The sequence below is a fragment of the Rhinopithecus roxellana genome, chromosome 7, assembly GCF_007565055.1.
Source record: "Rhinopithecus roxellana isolate Shanxi Qingling chromosome 7, ASM756505v1, whole genome shotgun sequence".
Taxonomy (NCBI): domain Eukaryota; kingdom Metazoa; phylum Chordata; class Mammalia; order Primates; family Cercopithecidae; genus Rhinopithecus; species Rhinopithecus roxellana.
In genome coordinates, this window is record NC_044555.1 from 67246079 (window position 1) to 67268926 (window position 22848).

The following is a 22848-nucleotide window of genomic DNA, read 5'->3' on the forward strand; positions in this document are numbered from 1 at the left end:
CATGGTGAAACCCTGTCTCTACAAAAAATACAAAAAAATTAGCTGGATGTGGTGGCACACACCTGTAATCCCAGCTACTTGGGAGGCTGAGGCAAGAGAATCACTTGAACCCAGGAGGCAGAGGTTGCAGCGAGCTGAGAACGCGCCATTGCACTCCAGCCTGGGAGACAAGAGCAAAACTCTGACTTGAAAAAAAAAAAAAAGGATCCTGGTTCGGAAAGTGATTGATATCAACAAGCAGACAACCCTGTGTGCTCCCTTGAAGTGGCCACCTGCGTCCATGAAATGAGTGGATGAATGGATACTGCAACAGTGCAGAGATGGGCTGCATTTAGACATGTTTCTTTTGCACCATCTCAGGTACAAAATGCCAATAAGAACTATTCTGTCTGCCAGCAAAAGAGACAGACACTGCCCATGGCTGTGGGGCAGATTTCCCTGGTGGGAAAGCCCTGAACAAGTTGGCAAGTGAGGCTGATGCTGGTAGCCCTGGGAGGCCACAAATGAGTTTTGACAAGAGTAGACACTGATTCTGGACTGGGCTTTGCTTGCCCGGTGGAAGATGTGAATTATGAGAATGCCATAAAAAAGCTAGAACAGAAGATACTGCACAGATTTGGAGAGCTGAACACCATTTCTTCAGGCCAAAGAACACATGGCACAACCCATAATGTTCCAGCAGTGGGCAGAGATGTTCTTCTCAGTAATAGTTTGCTCAGAGTGCCATAAAAGCTAGAGCAGAAGATATTGCACAGATTTGGATGGCTGCCACTTCTTCAGACCCAGGAACACATTATATAGCCTATAATGTTCAGCAATGGGCAGAGAGACATCTTCCTCAGATTAACAGTTTGATAGAGAGTGGAACAGGCAATGAAAACACTGGTTGTCTAAAACAGAGGGAGATGAAAGCACCAAGAGCTGCCTTATTTGCCTTCGCAAGTGTGTGCTCACATTCAACATGAGTGGGGCTAAGGGAAGTTCCCCACTCAGTAGATTCCTCTGCTTTTCTGAGGTATCTGGGAAGGGGGTGTGTGGAAGGATGCTGGTATGACTATGCATTTCTTGCCAAGGGAGGAGTACATTGTTATTTTTCTTTCCCATATCACCTCAACTTTTTTTTTACGTTTCCTCTACCTGATGCATTGGTCCTAGGACCAGGGCTGCGACTGTAAGTGCTGAAAGGAAGGTGATTCCTAAGTAAGAAACTGTAACTATGTTTTTAAACTTTGAGTCAGAATTCCTAAGGGTCTGACAGTGGGGTGGACTCGTAAGGAGTGGCTTGTGCCCTATCCCATCTGACAAAATTGGGGCTAACAATTAATGCAGCTATACTCCCTGGTGGTAAAAACAGCCCACTCGTTCTGCTGCACCTATGGAACCTTACCCTTTCTGAAAGTCAGATACAGTCAGGTTCTCTTCAAAAGTTTGGCATGTTAACTCCCTTGTTCTTTGTCCTCAAACTCAACTTCCTTGTTCTTCATGTCTCCTTGCCCCTGACTGCAGTAAACAACCTTCCTGCCAGTCCTAATCTACAGTCCACAGCTGTTTCTTGCTTGTTGCCCTTAGTCACTCACTCTGCAAATTACCCCTCCTGCCATAACAGCTCTTACCCCCAAAACTGCCCTTCCTGCCAGTGTAACCCCCTCCCTGTACACTTCAAATTAGCCAACCAGGACTAGTTTTGATTGTGCAGTCCAGCTCCAGCCAATGGAGACAGGACACAGTAGTAGAAACCCATTGTCTTAGGAATAAAAACCCCTGCTTTCCTTTGTTCTGTGTGCTCTCGCCATTGCTCCATCCATGAGATGCACCCTTCTATAGAAGTTAATTTGCCTTGCTGAGAAAACTTTTTGCAGGAGTGCTGATTCTTCTTTGTGGCAACAAAAATTTATTTCTAACATGAATGGGAGTGGACTGAGGGGGCAGCACTTGCTACACTAGTATTGTTGCCTGCAATCTAGACAAGCACAGTGGCTGATTCTACTGTCCCATCCAAAGGTGGAAAAGTTTGGGAGTTTATAGAGATAAGGAAAAATAGTAGTGAGAGTAAAGAATAAATGGGTTATGAATGGAAAGAAATCCAGTATTGTATTAATACCTCAAAAGAGGCTTAGAGCAAGAAAGGATATCTTGTCTCCTAGCTCAATTATATCAGCTGCTGTAAAGGGTGAAGCTATATGTTCACTGAGAGCACTCTGACAAGACTGAATGGAAGCCTGCAAACCTGAGTGGCCTCACCTTGGGAGACATTCATATACTATGATGGGCTGGACTGATTATTACCGATTGAATGAGATTCTAGTAATTTGGCTGTATCTTTTGAGTTGTACATCCTTTTGATGTGAGGGATTCAAGACAGAGGGTGGACTGGATACTATGAAATATATATTTGGTCTTCAGTCTGTTGTCTGGCATACAACTCCTAAAATCCTCAAAAACTCCAAAGTGATGTCTTTTTGTATGCTAATGAGGTGCTAATGAGGTGACTGCTGTCTGGCAGTCTCTAGGTAGCTTCAGGATGGGGCTGGTCATAGGAAAGACCAAGGCAGGATGACAAGGTTGGAACATTTAGCCCTACTCTCAACCCTCCAGAGAGGGGAGAGGGGCTGAAGGTTAAGGTAATCAAGTAGCCAGTGCTTCAATCAATCACGGCTGTGTAAGGAGGCCCCCATAAAACCCCAAAATGACAGGATTCAAGGAGCTTCTGGATAGCTGTACATGTGGAGGTTCCTGGAGGGTGACACGCCCAGGGAGGGCATGGAAGCTCTGCATCCCTCTCTTCCCCCACACCTCACTGTATGCATCTCTTCAACTGTATCCTTTGTAATATACTTTATAATAAATCGGTAAACATATTTCCCTGAATTCTGTGAGCTGCTCTAGCAAATTAATTGGGCCCAAAGAGGGGGCTGTGGGATCTTTGATTTATATAGCCTGTGGGTCAGAAGCACAGGTGAAGCAACCTGGGGCTTGCCATTGGCATCTGAAGATGGGAAGAAGTCTTGGGGACTCAGCCTTCAACCTGTGGGATCTGACGCTATCTCCAGGTAGATAGTGTCAGAATAGAACTGAATTAGAGGACACCCAGCTGGTGTCCACTGAATTGCTTGCTTGCTTGTTCATTGGGAGAAATCCCCACACATTTGGTCACAGAGGTAATCTGTTTAGACTCTTGTTGAATGAGAGAATAGAAAAAGCATTTTGAGTTTGTGTGTGATTTTTTTTTTCTTTTTTCTACCCTCAATTGGCATTGTTACCGATCATGGGTTCTTGGGTTCTCAATGCAACAGAAATTGATATGAGGCCAAAAGCGCTTTCATAGACAAAGCTTCACTGGAGCTTATGCCCAAACAAAAGGGAGGCAGCACAAGAGAGAGAGAATTCCCAGGCTTCCTCCTGAAAAGAGTCATAGGGCTTTTTTATTAGGCAAAGTGCAGGAACTAGTAACAGGGGAAGGGTATGCAGGCTGGGCTGAGCAAAGCAGGTCAGCAGATCTGGTTGCTATGGTTATCTTGAGTAATGGGCCACCTGGTGGCCTGGCCTGTGGCAACAAGGCTGTAAATCAATTGTTCAGCATTCCTTCCTGAGGCCATCTTAATTATCTCATAAGGCCAATTCCTGGAATTCTTTAAGAATGATTAGCATTTGAGGTAGTGGTGTGGGTTTTGTGATCAGTGGGAGTGCTCTAGTGGAGGTGAGCTGAAGTCGAGCCTGTCTCTGTCTCAGTGTCCATGAAGTGGGGTTTGTTGGAATGGCCCTGGTTCAGGTTCACAGAAACATGTGGTTTGGTAAGACAAAGGATGAAAGGGTTGGGAGATGAGGAACCTTTAATTCCTGGGTGGTCACCCAGTTTGGAGGAGCAGCTGTGCTGCAATCAGTTACTGAAGGTGAAGTTACTAGAGGAATTTAGAGATGGATCCAACTCCTGGGGAGTTGGTTCACTGGATGCATAAGGAAATGCAAACTAATAAGAAAATGCCCTTTGAGTTTGTGTATGTGTGTTTTTCAACTCACAAAGTCCATTTTTGTTTCGTCATTAGTCTTTTCTTAAAAGTGTTTGAAATGCTTGTTCCCCGGTGCCATAAAGAAATAGCACTTGAACATAAATTTAATTTACTCAGCAAGGCCATTTTTACTTCCTGCAGAAAGGGTACACTCGCCAGCAGTTTTGCCACAAGAGGGTCATTTATAACCTGATGCGTCCACCTTACTGCTGTGTCCGGTTTCCATTGGCTGGAACGGGACCTCACATTCTGTATTTGTCTTGATTGGCTAGCAACTTAGAACTTTTTAAAAGAGGCAAAGGCAGAGGAGAACAAAGGAAGGAGGAAGTAACTTGTGGAATGCTGAGAAAGGTAAAAACACCTTCAAATAAGGAAGAGGAACAGGCTATGACTCAATGTTTGCTTGGACCAGTATAAGCATGCCAGGGCAAATATTTGGGCCAAATTGTGGGAGCTAAGAACATAAAGCACATTGATTTCTTTACCACAGCTAGCAGATATTTAAGAATGTTAGCACAGGTCTTTGAATAAATTTTGCTTCTAAGAGAAGTTACTATTTATTCCTAATTAAATGGAGAGGAAAGTCTTTGAAGAGGAACCTCTACTTAACTTTTTACAAAAGCTGATAACTTTTCTGTGTTATTATAAATTTACAAACTTCAGATTGTATTTTCTGCTGTTTTTAAAAGTAATTCTTGAGAGAAACGCTCCCATTGCTTGCTGAGAAACCAGCTCTTCAGAACAAGGAGAGGTTTTTCTTCACACTCTAATTAAGGGTGGGACACCCACGATCAGAGCTACTTGTGGCAGGCGGTGAGGGCCTGAGAACAGTGTGACTGGAAACAAGGCTGTGGCCAGATACCACTTCCTGGAGAGGACAGGGGGATCAGTGAGCCTTGAACAAACCATAGCTTTGGGTAACTGCACTGTGCCTCACTCCTCCTAAAGATAACCACTGGCTTGGGTATATGTTGAACTGGACAAGGCTTACTTACTACTGCCTCTGATTTAAAGAAATAATTATCTTTTGAATATGATAGTCTAATGTGTACAAATTAGTCATGTTTTTTCTTTCTGCATACCAGCCTCTCAATGCCCTGAGCTCCTGATTGGTTAGTGAGAGTACTTAAAAGGCCAATTGCAGCCAGTTTAAACACTAGTTTGGATAGCCTAAAATAATTTCTAGATGAAGCACATGGCTTCAGGAATGACTAAGCTGTCCTGTGTCCTCTGGGTTCTGGCTCTGAGGGAAATTGATAAGGGACCCTAATTCTTTTTTTTTTTTTTTTTTTTGAGACGGAGTCTTGCTCTGTCGCCTGGGCTGGAGTGCAGTGGCCGGATCTCAGCTCACTGCAAGCTCTGCCCGCGAGTTTACGCCATTCTCCTGCCTCAGCCTCCGGAGTAGCTGGGACTACAGGCGCCCGCCACCTCGCCCGGCTAGTTTTTTTTTATTTTTAGTAGAGACGGGGTTTCACCGTGTTAGCCAGGATGGTCTCGATCTCCTGACCTCGTGATCCGCCCGTCTCGGCCTCCCAAAGTGCTGGGATTACAGGCTTGAGCCACCGCGCCCGGCCAAGGGACCCTAATTCTAACCCCAACAATCCATGTGAGTCAGGAAAGCTCTCATGTCCCCCTGCTATGTACAGCCCACCGTGGATTGCCAAAATAAATGTCCACATGCCTGCCCTCTGATTATGGTATCTCCTCTGCCAGGTAAGTATGTGCCTGCCCTTTGAAACACTCTCACTGAACCACTCCAAATGAATTTTGAGGCCAAATTAAAAAACACACTTGATACACAAATCCATCTCAAAAGCAGGAAAATTAATACAAGACAGAACTTCAATTGTAGGACGTAACTCTTAACACCTCAAGGAAGTAAATCCTAAGGGTGAGAGCAGAACACTTAGGAGATCAATATTTGGCAGATGATATAGGAAGCAACTAGAACTTTAGGTCAAGAGCATTTGGACTTGGACAATAGAAGGGGAACCTTGAAGAGATGGATGGGCAAGATGAATGAGAACCAAAGAAAACTACTGTTGATTTGAATGAGAAAAGTCCAAAGGGGCCACTTTACAGAATACTTGTAGCATACTTTATTAATCTAGTATTCCCTGACATTTACTCTTTTTACCAATTGTAACAGTATTTCCTAATTTCTTAGAAGAATGAAAATAAAATTCACCTATATTTCAACTGGGGAACTCAAAATCACTGAATCCTAAAGAATTTATACTGACATTGTTGGAATAACAGTTTGCTTAACAAAGTTCAGAGTTTTCAAAGATAGAAAAAAACTGGACTTGATTTCTTCCATAGTCAGTTTCTGCTACCTCAAGTCTAGAACAGGATACACAAATACATAAATCGAACAGGAAACCCTATCTGAACAAAGTTAAAAATACTTAAAACATGACCCTATCGTGAGTACCATAAGGTACCCTTATTGACCTGCAAGAAAAACCAATAATTTCTTTCTAAGGCAGAGAATGAGGTCATTTTAAAACGAATTTACTAATTGTATTCCTCTAGGCAAGCTATTTAACCTCTTTGAGTTTCCTCCCATGTAAAATGGGACTCCCACCACACATCTCTAGGGTTCTTAGGCATAAAATGCTCTGTCCCATACCTGGCACAGAACTGTCACTCACTAGGCTATGTTCTCCTCTCCTTCCTTCCATTTGCTTTCACAAAGCCTTTCAGAACCACTTTGAGTCACTGTTTCTGCCCTTCTCTAATTCACAGAGCATTTGAAATCTGTATCACATATCACATATTAATCTAAATTCTTGGCTTGCTTGTGGAATCTGTTCAATTTCCAGAGACCCTCAATTAGCTTGTGACTAAACATCCTACTTCTGTGACCTCCACATGCTGCTAGGAACATGTAGAAACTCCAATAAATATTTGTTGAATGAATTACACTGTTTAACAAAAATAGACCTAAAAACCAAAATAGTGTAAGAACTGGCAAAACTTACACCTACCCAGGTATGCTTGCTCAATAAACAACCAGTGGACTGACAACGGTTTTTAAGCAGTACTTCTGACTCTTCCTTTGTTTCAATGGTTGATTGACATCTGTGGTAGCCAGTTTCCAAGATGGCTCCCAGTGATCATCACCTCCTGATATTTACCCCTCCCACACTGATCCAGGGCTGGCTCTGTGTGACCAATAGAATACTGCAGAAATGACAGTGTTGACTTCAGAGGCTAGATCACAAAAAGGCATTGCAGCTATGGACTTGTTCTTGAATTACTTGCTTTGAGGTGAGCCAATCACCATCCCGTGAGGACAGATGGCTGTGTGACCTTGGGCAACTTATGAGACCTTTCTGAGTTTCAGTTTTCCTCACCTTTAAAATGAGACATTTCACAGGGTGTTGTGAAAACCAAGTAAGACTTGAATGTAAGGCACATAGCAAGATATCTGGCACATAGTAAGCTCTCATGAAATGTGGCTAATGAATGATGGTAGTGATAGTAGAAGCTGTAGTACCAGCAATTGATTAGATAGATGTGAGATGTGAAAGAAGGAGAAATTAAGGATGATTCCTAAGTTTTTGGCTTGAATAACTGAAGGAGTGATGGTATCATTTACTGAGTTTGGAGACAATGGAGGAAAACAAGAGTGTTCTTTCTTTCAGACCAAAGATGCTTATGCCTGAACAGATAATATCACAACTATTTTTCAATCACTTAGAAATAGCATTCCATTTCTGTTCTTCTCTAAATTACTTAAAACTGTTTTTTGTTCTATGTAATTCCTTCCTGGAACATGATACATTACTGAAGTAAAAGTGATAAGAATTCTAAAAGCCAAATTACTCTGTAATGAATGGCCATGTAACCCTGGATGAGTCACTGTTCTTAAGTAAATGGGGGCAAGGCAAAGATGAACAGCAGCAGAACACAATCCAGACACTTTAGGCAGTTCTCACTTTTGTTTTAGAGAGAAATATTAGCAAACATCAGAGAGAATTTATGAAATAAACATGAAATAAGGTAAGCATCAGGGGTTTATGAGAAATGGCAAGGTACCTCTGTTAATTTTAAGTGAAGATTTACTGATAACTAAAGTGCTCAAGTTTGATGAAATTAGATTTCTGTTCTCTTTTTCAGACTCCCACTGGTTTAACAAGTCAAGGATGAGAGGGAGTGCTTGATGCAAGTCTTCCTCCCCAGATGTACACACTTAGCTTTCATTTAGTTAGTAGGTCACAGGCCGATTCGACAATCTTGTACAAAAAATTGGTTTCACAATTCTATTTTTAAAATTTTTATTGTTTTGGACTAGTCATGGTTTCACAATTCTTTATTAATATAACTAGTCATTTGATCTGAGGCATACTTGGCACTCCCAGGATTTGCCAAATCTATTATGAAATGCCCCAAACAGTGTATTATGTTGATAAATGGAGGTAGTGCAGGGCAATTAGAAACAGAGTGGGTTAACTCATTGGTAACCAAACTGGGACCCAACCCTGGGTGCAGTCTGTGCTTACAGTGAGTTCCTCTGGGCCTCAGCTTCTTCAACTTTAAAACAAAGGGTCTCAATCCATAGATGATCATGAAGTTCTATTTTAGCTCTATAATATTTGATTCTAGTAAGTTATAAGAAAACTTTGAGTTTTGTTTCTATTTTTGATAAAGATGGATTGCAAATAAGCCACCCACAAACAATTTTACAGACAAATTTGCACCAATATTTGTATTGGGTTACTACAGGGTGGCTCCTTCTATCACTGTGTCATATAAAACTAGCCATGGGGGATTAAATCTGTGAACTTCAGTCAATTGTGCAAACAAAGCTTACTGGAGTGTAACCAGTTCATGAAATAATCATAAGGAAGTATAATATGTATATTGTCCACCAACTTCCTCCCGCTACAGAAATAGAGAAATGAGGGTTTTTTGAGGAGGCAGTTGCCACATTGACCATAACTATTGAATTTCTTCAATACTCTGTTTAATTTCCCCTTTTCCTCCCACAGTAGTTGGTGTCATACAAGAATCTATTTACACTGACTAAAGATATTGGAAGAGCGAAGATCAGAGAATTTTAAGTCTGAAATTTGGCATCACTGCCCTGAACAATATAACTTTAGTTGGCATAAACTACTAATACAGGTAAGAGTGATTATTATTCATTTTTAGCTTAAATATTAAACTATAAAAATAAACAGGACCTAATGGTTTAAATTTTGAAAGCTGATCCTTAAGAAAGGCAGTCAGCATATAATTATGTAGACAGTCATTAGTAACTGAAGAGTTGTAGAACTTTTTTCATTTGTCAAATTAGCAGAGACAAAACGTATGCACGAGTGACTTGAGATAGACATTCTCCTGAGGGGAATATAGACTTACAGACATTTTCTAAAGGCCAGTTTTGCATCTGTAACATGTAATTTTTATTTGATTTCTTAAGTTCAACAGTACTTTCCAAATTTTGGAAAATAGTTATCTAGTAGTTTTATGATCAAAGTTTATTTTTGAAGGAGACGTACACAGTAGATACAAGTTTGGGAAGGTAAAGATGGTGACCTAGTTGCTGACTGCCATACTGAGAGTCTTACAGAGACTCAACTTCTGTCTGATAAAGCTAGCCTCTGCAGAAGTATTTTTTATCTTCCTTTTGTTTGGAAGCATTTACTATTCATACAGAAGCACCATTACCTTTGCAGTTTTTAGTATACTATGCATTATCTGCACAAGGCAGGAGCTAATGCTTTTCTTTAACAGCATCATAAAAGGAAGCTCCATTCCTTATGTAAAATCAAAATCTACTGTGAGCAGATAATTTTTTTTCTTAAATAAATCGGCTCATTTCACTCTCCATCTGACTGATTTTTGAACTGGTGAAGTTACAGATTAGCTTTTATATATTTATGCCAGGGTCTACACTAACTGCAACCAGATTATAATTCATCAGGTTGCACTAGATTCAGATACAAACTTACAATGAAGCATATGGACTGTTTTCTAAATACAAATAGCAAAGAAACAAAATTATAAAGACACTAGTAGACATTAATTAAGAATCTTGGTATTTAAACCCACAGACACTGCACAGTCCTCAAGTTTTCAAGACTTTGGGTGTGGATTGGTTTAAAAAGTTATTATAAAATTATAATATTATTTTGAGAAAAAAACCCAAATTCTGTAATCCAAGATACAGAAAATAAATCAAACCATAATTCTGAAGGGGGTAGAGAGTAAAATTGCCCTGAGGGGCTGGGGGATATAAGAATTTCCAAGGGCTGTGTATGGTACAATTTTTATGTTTATCAAAAGAGAACATGATTAAAAAAAAGATTGAGAAACCTTGCTCTAGATCATGAAAGAGTGGAGAATGTGGTGCCCAGAAGGCTATGGTGAAGAACACAGAGAATATGGCACATTCTGAATAGAGATCATAGTTCTTATTTGACCAGAATCCAGTAACTTTTGTTATTCTCACCTGAAAGAAGTGAGGAAATAAGGAGAAAAATAAGAATAAAAGCAATCTGTATATGATTCTTCAGGACTTCACATGTACCCTTTGAAGCGAGAAAGATTTAAATATAAGACACAAAAAAGTAAAAACCAGCATTTATGTTGTGATTAAAACATCATATCCTTTAAAAAAAATCCTCTGAAAAACTCAGATACCAATTTACACACAAGGATACTCTAACCAACAAGCACAGCAGCTACAGTTTTTTTGTTTTTGTTTTTGAGACAGGGTCTCTTTCTGTTACCTAGGCTGGAGTGCAGTAGAATGATCATAGCTTGCTGCAGCCTTGAACTTCTAGGCTCAACTGATCCTCCAACCTCAGCCTCCCAAGTAGCTGGGACTCCAGGCACATGTCAGGATGCCTGGCTAATTTTTTTGTAGACACATGGTTTCACCATGTTGCCCAGGCTGGCCATGGCCTCCCAAAGTGCTGGGATAATAGGCATGAGTCACTATACTCAGTCTAGTTTTTGTATTTTTTTATAGAGACAGGGTCTCACTACATTGCGCAGGGTGTTCTTGAAATCCTGGTCTCAAGCAATCGTCCCACCTTGGCCTCCCAAAGTGCTGAGATTACAGGTGCAGAGCCACCACATCTGGCTGTAACTACAGTTTTGACATACATGTGTAAACTTTTATTAAAGTATGACAGTTTAACATTGAATATTTGAAATGAATTTTAAATACTCTTTGGTAATGACCCTGGGATTTTGGAGTCTGTCCTTGGTTGCTACACTTTTCTTCTGTTCAATTCAGGATTTTGCCTGAATTTTTGCTCACGTGGAATTGAGGTAACTTCTGAAATATGAAAAGAGACTCTTCTAATAGTATTAGGTTATAGAGGAGTGTTTTAGCCTAGACACAAAAAGACACCATTTTGAAAACTATATATAAGTAATGTGGTAATTTAAAACCAGTCAACTCTCCATTATTGTGGCCACAAAATACTTCTGTAATACTTTGGTCAACATGTATTGGTTGCATGTGCCTTAAAAATTTTTAAATTATATTTCTAGGCAAAATCAATCATCACTTACAAATTGTTTTATAATCTAAGAACTATACACATTTCTCTAAGTAAAATTATAAATCCCAGGCATGTAACTATTTACATCAAATTTTGTTTTTTAGACAAAGGCATTATCCATCACAATAAGTAACTTTTTGTCTTTATTTCAACCGGACAATTGTGATTGGAAAAGGTAAGAAGCCATCTACACTTTCCCGTTCCATCCAATACATTTTTGTTACTATTTTATTTGATTCAATGCTTTAAAAAAAACAAAAAACAAAACTATTCAGCTTAAATACTGTACCAAAAATAATTTTAATATTAAATATCTGCAATTCTGTTCTAGCTCCCGTGACAAAATTCAAGAAAATCTGACATAAATGAACAACAACACAACCTGTATTCAACCATCTATGATCTCTTCCATGGCTTTACCAATCATTTACATCCTCCTTTGTATTGTTGGTGTTTTTGGAAACTCTCTCTCTCAATGGATATTTTTAACAAAAATAGGTAAAAAAACATCAACGCACACCTACCTGTCACACCTTGTGACTGCAAACTTACTTGTGTGCAGCGCCATGCCTTTCATGAGTATCTATTTCCTGAAAGGTTTCCAATGGGAATATCAATCTGCTCAATGCAGAGTGGTCAATTTTCTGGGAACTCTATCCATGCATGTAAGTATGTTTGTCAGCCTCTTAATTTTAAGTTGGATTGCCATAAGCCGCTACGCTACCTTAATGCAAAAGGATTCCTTGCAAGAGACTACTTCGTGCTATGAGAAAATATTTTATGGCCATTTACTGAAAAAATTTCGCCAGCCCAACTTTGCTAGAAAACTATGCATTTACATATGGGGAGTTGTACTGGGCATAATTATTCCAGTTACCATATACTACTCAGTCATAGAGGCTACAGAAGGAGAAGAAAGCCTATGCTACAATCGGCAGATGGAACTAGGAGCCATGATCTCTCAGATTGCAGGTCTCATTGGAACCACATTTATTGGATTTTCCTTTTTAGTGGTAGTAACATCATACTACTCTTTTGTAAGCCATCTGAGAAAAATAAGAACCTGTACATCCATTATGGAGAAAGATTTGACTTACAGTTCTGTGAAAAGACATCTTTTGGTCATCCAGATTCTACTAATAGTTTGCTTCCTTCCTTATAGTATTTTTAAACCCATTTTTTATGTTCTACACCAAAGAGATAACTGTCAGCAATTGAATTATTTAATAGAAACAAAAAACATCCTCACCTGTCTTGCTTCGGCCAGAAGTAGCACAGACCCCATTATATTTCTTTTATTAGATAAAACATTCAAGAAGACACTATATAATCTCTTTACAAAGTCTAATTCAGCACACATGCAATCATATGGTTGACTTTTGAATGGAAAACCCCACAATATAGAAAAGCATTCATGTGACTTTATTAGGGACACTAAACTACATCATTAACATGTCACAGCTTGGTTGACAATAATCACCAAGAAAATCTCTTTGGTTTTTAAAAATAAATAAATATATATTCATAAAACTCAGAAAACAGTTCTACTTATACTGAAAGTTGAGATGGCAGAAACTTTCAGAAGCAAAAATTAAGCATACTGAAAGGATCCCACTCATATGAAACTAACAGGCTGTTTAAACTCAACTGTGAGTGCTTCTGTTCAGAACACATTATTTCATGACTAGGATAAAGAAGCAAATGGTTTATGACTTGTCTGCTTTCTGGGAGTTAGAATACAAGGGTCAATCTATGACCAGTGTTTATTGGTTAATTTTAAAATCTTTAAAAATAAATAGCTGGGCGCAGTGGCTCACACCTGTAGTCCCAGCACTTTGGGAGGCTGAGTTGGTGGATCATTTTGAGGTCAGGAGTTCAAGATCAGCCTGGGCAACAGGGTGAAACCCCGTCTCTACTAAAAATACAAAAATTAGCCAGACATGGTGGTGGGTGCCTGTAATCCCAGCTACTCAGGAGGCTGAGACAGGAGAATTGCTTGAGCCCGGGATGGAGGTTGCAGTGAGCAGAGATCGCGCCACTGCATTACAGCCTGGGAGGCAGAGCAAGATTCTGTCTCAAAAAAACAAAACAAAAAAATAAAAATAAGTAAAAATAAATAAATAAATAAATAAGAAATATCCTCACTCAAGTCTTATCCAAATGCATGAATAATACAGTGAAAAAAAATCCAAGGTTTTATAAACACATTATTTATTTGAAATTATCTGGCTCATGTTATTGGGAGAAGCAATATTCATTGACTCTATATTTTTAAAGCAGATGTTACTTATACAAATGCTTAAATATTTGGATTAGGCTTTGTCAAAGTAAAAAGCTATGCCATTATAAGCCCATCTTCATCGCATTGTGCATATTTTCTTCTGTCTTCAATATAAATAATGTTATTAGTGACAAACAGTACCTGGCAGTTAAGTTTTTGTGAAATAAATGAATGAATAATAAGGGAGTATAATAGTATCATGGTTAAGAGATTGGTCTCTGAAATTATACTTCTTGGGTTCAATCTGGCTCTACTTTTTATTTAGCTGGACAATCTTAGGCAAATTACTTATCCTCTGCAAGTATTAATTTCTTCATGTGTAGAGCAGAAAATACTATCTTATTCACAGATCCTATTATTAAATCAGCTGTTACTATTATGAGTAGCCACTGCTTAGTAAGCACTTGCTGTTTGCCAAGCATTCTACTTATATGTTGTATATCTATTATTTTAATCACTACAACTCTAAAGTGTACTAATTTACTGATGAAAATATTAAAGTGGGCTGGGTGCAGTGGCTCACGCCTGTAATCCCAGCACTCTGGGAGGCCGAAGTGGGCAGATCACCTGAGGTCAGGAGTTCAAGACCAGCCTGGGCAACATGGCGAAACCCACCTCTACTAAAAATACAAAAATTAGCTGGGCGTGGTGGTTTGTGCCTGTAGTCCCAGTTACTTGGGAGGCTGAGGCAGGAGAATCACTTGAACTCAGGAGGCGGAGGTTGCAGTGAGCCACGATCCTGCCATTGCACTCCAGCCTGGGCGACAGAGTAAGACTCTGTCTCAAAAAAAAAAAAAAAAAAAAAAAAGGATATATATATATATATATATATATATATATATGTGCATAGTTAAGTAAATCACCCCAATTTTTTCCAATATCTAAGTGAACATTTAAAGATAAGCATTTCTTAATGTTAATTTCTTTTTTCTATGTAATCTTGTCAGTAGACAAATGATGGTGACTATATTCTGTAATAAGTACATATATTACGATTAAAAAAAAGCGTGTTCTGTCTGCCCAAGGAGATCATAAGCACTTTGGAGCTATAAACTTCTTGTCTATTTCTACTTCCATGGTACTAGTATTCAAGACCTTGTTACAGGGGTATTCCAACATAGCAGGGCGAGGTGGCGGGCGCCTGTAGTCCCAGCTACTCGGGAGGCTGAGGCAGGAGAATGGCGTGGACCCGGGAGGCGGAGCTTGCAGTGAGCCGAGATCGCGCCACTGCACTCCAGCCTGGGCGACAGAGTGAGACTCCGTCTCAAAAAAAAAAAAAAATAATAATAATAAAAAAGAATAAATACATTTTTGTTTTATGAGAGTTTAAATTTCTCTATACAACATGATAAACTTTGGGGAGTTGTGGTATCAGATGTAAAAGAAACATCAGTAGGCCGGGCGCGGTGGCTCAAGCCTGTAATCCCAGCACTTTGGGAGGCCGAGACGGGCGGATCACGAGGTCAGGAGATCGAGACCATCCTGGCTAACACGGTGAAACCCCGTCTCTACTAAAAAATACAAAAAACTAGCCGGGCGAGGTGGCGGGCGCCTTTAGTCCCAGCTACTCGGGAGGCTGAGGTAGGAGAATGGCGTGAACCCGGGAGGCGGAGCTTGCAGTGAGCTGAGATCGCGCCACTGCACTCCAGCCTGGTGGACAGAGCGAGACTCCGTCTCAAAAAAAAAAAAAAAAAAAAAAAAAAAAGAAAGAAAGAAAGAAAGAAACATCAGTAACGGAGAACAAGAGACTACTGAATGCTTTAAGAAATCCACAATGTCATGCCAACCAGTGTTCTGTGATGAACACAAATTTATCATAGTCTGGCATAGTCTGGCCCTAAACAGGTAAAAGAAGAACTGAGACCAGAAGGGAACCAAAAAGCAGCCAGGCGTGTTCACACAGATTAGCAAGGAAAACCATTTAAAGGAAGCACACTCAGAAACACACTGGCCTCTGGCTGAGTGTTTGTGTGACTGGGGTTTGCACAGTTCTGAGAACTAAAAACAGCATCCAGATCTTCTGGGCAAAGGCACCATTTAGAATAGAAAGTGATTGTGTGTAGCAATTTGCATTCTCAGAGAAACTGTTTCACTTCAACTTCAGTTATTAGAATTATAAGTGAGTAGGTCAGAGTGACAGAAAGGTCTAAAACTAAGTCTCCCCACACCCTCATGATGTAAGCCTGCCTGCAGGAGTTAGGAGAGAGGAGAAACTTCCACGAACTCTCAGTGCTTAGTAGAGCCCATGAAAGAAGGCAAAGAGCCAGGAGTGGCATTTACCTTGACAACTGTGCTATTTCTTTCTAAAGTACTTTTAATTTAGGGGTGAGAGGAAGAAAAAAAAAGTACCAGAAACATAACGAAAGTTTTCACATTCTTTCACAAGAAAAAGTAGAATTAAAGGGAAGAAGATGACAGGAAAAAAATAGAAATTTATATGCATGCCTTAATTAATACCTGTAGGGAGGCAAATCTTGAGAATTATAACAGTCTATTATGACAGCGGGCCTTAACCAGGGACAATTTTTGTGCCCCAGGGGACATTTAGCAATGTTTGGAGACATTTTTGGTTGTCACAACTAGGGGGAAATGCTACTGGCATCTAGTGGGTGAAGGATGCTTAGCAGCATCCTACAATTCCCAGGACAGCCTCCCACAGCAAAGAATATAGCCCGAAATGTCAATAAGAGTATGGCTGTGGGGAGGCCCAGTACTATGTTCACACATCTCTCTAATTTCAAAGGATTATATGATTGCTTTTTATGCAATTTTATGTGAAATTGCTTCTTCAGAGCAAGCAGTTTCCAAAAACAGATCACATGGTACCATATACTCAAATCTAGCCAAACAATCCTTTTAAGTACTCAGTTACAATGATTACAAAAGGAAATGCCTTTTCTAAAAAAGTAAAGAAAAAAGTATTAGTAAATAGAATTTTTAAATAGAATAATAGGATCCTTGGGAAATGTAATGCTTTTGGATCATATGCCAAGAATTATGAGAGAGAAAAAGAGAGAGAGAGAGAGAATGAGAATATTCTTGGCTAGATGAAACAGATGATAAAATAAATTTTTCTTAGAGAAATAAAACATTGCGATGCTCTTCTATTTTCTTTATTAAATATAAGGGAAGAAAACTTAGACAAAAACTTTAACTGCAGAAACAAAAACCTACATACAGATAAGTCACTGAATACATATCTGAATGGAAAGAAAAGCTCATAGGTTGCTTTACTGGCAAAAATATTAACAAATCAAACCAAGTGAAAATTTACATTATTAGCATGTGAAATGTATTGTTCTTGAAGTTTCACAATGACCGCTATGTTGGAATACCCCTGTAACAAGGTCTTGAATAAAACTAAGTTTTACCTAGTTTACCAAAGTTATATTAGGAAATCCTATTGACATAATCTTCAAAATATATCAGGAATCTAACTAATTTTTTATTTTTTTACTACCTCCACTGCTACTACTCTGGTCTGAGCCAGGCAGGATCATCTCCTGTCTCCTTTTTACTCTCCCCTTTGCACATTTTACCTCAGCCACACCGGCCTCCTTGCTGTTCCTCAAGCAGGCTACTTGTGTTCCTGTCTTTCGGTCTTTGCACTGGCTGTTCCTTTTACCCAAAATGCTCTTCCCTCAGCTATCAGATTAGCCCACTTCCTCTCTTCCAAGCCCTTGCTCAGAGATCATCATCTCAATGTGGCCTGCTTTGACCACCGTATTTACAAAAGCAAGCCCTTCTCTAACCTTCTGACCACTCTAGTTTTTTCTGTGATACTTTTCACATTCTAGCCTACTACGTAGTTCATTTCTGTTTACTGAGTATTGTCTCCCTGAACTAGAATGTCAGCTCCATGAGGGCAGTGATTTTTGTCCATTTTCTTCACTGACGTAGCTCCAGTTCCTAGGACAGTGCCTGCCACACAGTAGGCACTCAATAAATATCTTTTGGACGAATGTCTTAAGAAAAATACACCAAAATTAAAAATTTTCAATTAACTAAATGTATTTTATTCACCCATGTAAAAATGTATGGATTTCAGCTTCTGAAATATAAAGAATATCAACACCTGGCACGGTGGCTCACGCCTGTAATCCCAGCACTTTGGGAGGCCAAGGTTCTTAAGAAGAATGCTTAAGCCCAGGAGTTCAAGACCAGCCTGGGCAACAGGGTGAAACCTCATCTCTACAAAAAAATACAAAAAAAATTTAGCCAGGTGTGGTGGCGCACACCTATAGTCCCAGCTACTCTGGAGGCTGAGGCATGAGAATTGCTTGAGCCTAGGAGGCAGAGGTTGCAGTGAGCCAAGATTGCAGCACTGCACTCCAGCCTGGGTGAGAAAGCGAGTCCCTGTCTCAAAAAAAGGAAAAAAATAAAATATAATAAAAAAATCAACATTAACGTGTGCTCTGTGTTGAGTGTGTCTCCCAACTGAACAATGGCAGTTTTTGGGGTGGTTTCTTCTTACTAATTTGCAGTTTGAGAATTATTTCTTTTTCATTCGTTGGCAAGTTTCTACGTGCTTCCTCTAAATTATTTAGCATGTACTTTAGAAATAATAAACTAATCTAATATACTCCAATGTAAGACTACTTTTGGGTCTTTGCCCAAATTCCTTCTGCCTGAAATGTCTTGTCTCCATATAACTACCGCATGATTCAAGACCAAGCTCCAATGTGACCTCCCCCAGGAAATTTCTCTGACCTCATCTTTTAATGATACTTACCACCTTCTACCTTGCATAATAATTATTTGTCTGTCTAAAGGTGGCCACCAACAAGTTCTCCCATCCTTGTATATATCTGGCACTCCATCAATCAAAATATGAATCTATATTTCTTCCCCTTTAATCAGACTAGCCTTGTGACCTTTTCCTGATGTATGTTTCAACTAATGAAATGCATAAGATGTGACACAGTGTCAGTTTGCTTCAGGAGGCCTAACACCCTCCATTCTTGCTCTTTTAGAGCCCTAAAACACTGTCTTGCTGGACATAGGGCCATGTGGAGAGAGACGTTTTGAATGAGAGACTGCAAAGAGTGCCCAGCCAGCTCCCAGCTGTTCTACTCACTTTAGTTGAGATGCCAGAAAAATGAGTGAAGCCTATGTGGAAACTAGCCATGCTACGTCACCAACGTCCTGTGAAACGGAATTGAGCAGTCCCTATCAAGCTCTGCCCAAACTGCAGAATTGTGAGCAACTAAGCAGCAATTATTGATTGAAGTCATTATGTTTTAGCATGTGTTGATCTGCTGCAGTAGATAAGAGATGCCCAGCCTTATCTCCCTACTGAGACCATAATACTTTTAGGGCTCCAAGCACAGTAATCTGTAAAAAGTAGGCACTCAAATATTTGTTAAATAAATAAATCAGAAGGTAAATTAAAAGGTGAGGTCAAATTATCTACTTTTGGATATTATTTAGTTTTAGGCTGTCATATCAAAATACCATTGCTAATCAAAAGTTGACTATATTATTGAAAGTATTACAGTATAATATGCTGTAAATCATTGTTTATTATATGATGCTGATATAATTATCTTTCGAGAATAATTCATTCAAAATAAAATTGCCTCTTGAGCAAAACAGTTCTTAACATAATGCTATTACATGAACACATTTTAGGTTTTTAAATTACCATTTTTTTCTTGCATCTATTTTAGAATATATACAAAGAGATATTTTACTCTCTACATATGAACTTTCTTACATTAATTAATGCAAACTAATTGCACAACAAGCTACTACAGTTGACAATTTCCCACCTTTTACCTTTCCACATTTTTATTTCTCTTTGGATAACTGAAGAATACTTTTTTTTTTTTTTGAGACGGAGTCTTGCTCCGTCACCCAGGCTGGAGTGCAGTGGCACAATCTCGGCTCGCTGCAACCTGCGCCTCCTGGGTTCAAGCGATTCTCCTGCCTCAGCCTCCCAAGCAGCTGGGACTACAGGTATGCGCCACCATGCCCGGCTAATTTTTGTATTTTTAGTAGAGATGGGGGTTTCACCATGTTGGCCAGGCTGGTCTTGAACTTCTGACCTCAGGTGATCCACCTGCCTTGGCCTCCCAAAGTGCTGGGATTACAGGCATGAGCCACCGGGCTCGGCCAGAATACTTTGTCATAAAGGGGGACCCATTGAGATGCTCGGTATTGAGTTTTGATAATAACAATATCATTTTCTTAACACATCCGAAAAGGATGAATGAGATATTTTACAACTAATTTACACTAATGTGTATTTTGTACATTTCTCCAGTGATTTTCATTTGCTATTAAAATAGTTTACTAGATGGTTTTGGAATTGCTCATGCCTTCCCTCAGCTTTTAACTACAAGGATTTCTGTGAAAATTTTCCAAACATTACAGACACTTTAATTAAACTCTACTTAATTTTCTTAATCATTTAAAGTATTAAATACATTGAAGAAGCCAGGCCTTTAATAATATATCTTGAGGGAAGGAACACTATGTCTGCACATGCCGGAGGTTAGAGAAAGACCAGTGACAAAATATCAGAGCTTAAAAGTGTAGCCCAGGGCCAAAGGGACCTCAGGGGCTCCCTAGTGATTCTGGGCCTTGGGAGAAGCTAGGGATCAGGAGGAAGGCCTATTGGTCTTGTTTCTTGCCTCCCTCTATGTTTGGCTTGACACCGTTAAAAAACCAGCAACTGAGAGTTCTCATTAACCCGATACTGGGATCAAATAGGCAGAAAGACTGAATAACGATAATATTGGTATTCCAAGCATAAAATTGTATTATATGTATAATTATGATTTCATACTATATTTAAAAACTATCTGCAAAAAAAAAATGCTGACTATTTTGCATTGCAGTATTATGAAAATATGTGTATGATTAACTTTTACTATATAAACCAAATTCTAATTTTCCCCCCAATTAACTCAGTATAGGATATTGTTTGGTTTTTCCTATTTATTGGATTTTTCATTTCTCTCACACACACAATGGCAAAAGAGAAAGAATACAATTTTAGATTGCATGAACACTTTAGTAAAAATAAATAAATTGAAATTATAGTGTTCCTAGTTAAGAATTAGTACAATGACTTCCCAAATACAAAGCAGTTCAATACATTTTTACTTATAATTAAAATTAAGATGTTCTTCATGACAATATTAAAGAATTCTTGATTATCATTGCTATATCAGTATTTTTTCACAAACATTAAAGTTAGTGATAACAAATGACTTACCTTCACATCCCTGTGAATTATGTTATTATCATGGCAGTAGCGTAGAGCTTCCAGTATCTGTCTCATATAATGGCTGCAAAAAACAAAAGAAATCTAAAAACCGTAAACAATTTTTATTTTAAAACTTAATATACAGTGCTCCTAGTTTATAACTCCCACTCTCATATTAGTTGTCCATGGCCACATTTTATTTGAGCAGACAAGATGGATGTAAAGTGAGGCTTAATAATGAAAATGTTGGCAGACTCACAAGTTTATGGGCTTCATGAAGAAACAGTATGCTCTATATTTTCTAAGCTATCTAAGTCAAAATAATTACACACAGTTCATAAGTAAATTTGCTTTGCAAACTAAAAATTTAAGCTTAAAACATGACAATTTTTTTCCCCAATACTCAGGTAATTCTACTTAAACTGGACTGCTGTTATGTAAACAGTGCTCAGGGCTGCTCCAAGGATTCAGACTAGAGCGGTGGGAGCCTTTGATCTGCCAGCAAATAATAAGATGCTCTCCATCTTACTTCCATTTAGCTGTGAGGACAAATGAGGGAAGAACGGCCCTTATCGGACAATTTCCTTTTGTAACATAATCAAGTTTTAGTTGGGGCTCCCTTGAACCAAGTGGAGTTAGTTCTAGGCACATGTCCTAGAAAGCCTGACTCCTTACATGGCCAGCTGAGGATCCCTCCTGGAGCACAGGTGAGAACAAAGAAGAAATCAGCATTTTAAAGAACAGGCATTAAAAAATGGTAATGGGGTTAACTAGCAACCATCTGTGACAAGAATAGTTGATTCAGTACTACTTTAGGACTGCCTCCTGTTTCTAAAGTTCTTCTATAATTGCCCTATTACTCTTTCTCCGAGTATCTGTTTCATTTTCTGTATTTTATTCCCTCTATATTTGTCTTTCTCTTTTCTTCCTATTATCCCCCTTCTTTTCTTTTTTTTCCTTTTCCTTCCCAACCAGCATGACAGAAATGCAACAGACTTAACACTGTTCATTGTATAATATTTATCGAATTTTGTTTTGTTTCCAGATCTTATATTTCTGATACAAGTGACCTTAAACATGTGTATGTGACTCAGGGGAAAAAAAAAAAATTCTCTATTCTGGCTTTACAATTAAAAGACATTTCCATCAAGTTCCCTCTGGCATGATACCATCTAATCAAGCTCACAGGAGTATTCCTCTAGTTAGCATATGCATTATTTCATGTATTACAACTAATTGGAAGGGTTCCATTTTAAAAATGAAATGTAGGAGAAAAAAACAAAAACAAAAACAAACCCAAGCCTTGTTCCTGTACTAATCACAGGCTCCTTACAACTGGGCTTTAAGCCAGAGAGCTAGGCTCTTGTAATCATTACTTCTGATGTTTAATTTATCTTACTTTGCAAATGCACATATAAGGGGTTGTGCTCATATACTCTTTGCTTGGGCCATTGTAGCCTGTAATTAAGTTTTGTTTATTTTTTATTTTTATTTTTTGAGATGGAGTTTCCCTCTTGTCTCCCAGCCTGGAGTGAAGTGGTACGATCTCAGCTCACTGCAACCTCTGCCTCCTGGGTTCAAGCGATTTTCCTGCCTCAGCCTCCCAAGTAGCTGTGATTACAGACACGCGCCACCACGCCCTGCTAGTTTTTCTATTTTGAGTAGAGACAGGGTTTCACCATGTTGGCCAGGATGGTCTCAAACTCCTGACCTGAAGTGATCAGCCCGCCTCAGCCTCCCGAAGTGCTGGGATTACAGGCATGAACCACCATGCCTGGCCATAAGTTTTGTTTAAATGAGGGGTTGTCAACTTGGTGTTGT

At 39.2% G+C, this 22848-nt stretch overlaps 2 protein-coding genes across 9 annotated transcripts in view; one reads left to right on the top strand and one right to left on the bottom strand.

Moving 5' to 3' along the window:
• Positions 1-22848, bottom strand: part of CASK (calcium/calmodulin dependent serine protein kinase) — a 403174-nt gene that overhangs the window by 197492 nt on the left and 182834 nt on the right. For all 8 annotated transcript variants that reach the window (XM_030933848.1, XM_030933849.1, XM_030933847.1 and 5 more), the window contains exon 5: positions 21037-21109. In XM_030933848.1, coding sequence (XP_030789708.1) covers positions 21037-21109 — 73 coding nt within the window. The remainder of the gene's footprint in view (positions 1-21036; positions 21110-22848) is intronic.
• On the top strand, positions 9006-13066 carry GPR82 (G protein-coupled receptor 82). The gene is made up of 3 exons (XM_010368969.1): positions 9006-9140; positions 11638-11708; positions 11865-13066. The coding sequence occupies exon 3, from the start codon at positions 11899-11901 to the stop codon at positions 12907-12909; it is 1011 nt and encodes a 336-aa protein (XP_010367271.1). The 5' UTR covers positions 9006-9140; positions 11638-11708; positions 11865-11898; the 3' UTR covers positions 12910-13066.

Coding starts and splice junctions, on each gene's coding strand:
- GPR82 (XM_010368969.1), top strand. CDS start 11,899: ATGAACAACAACACAACCTGTATTCAACCATCTATGATCTCTTCCATG.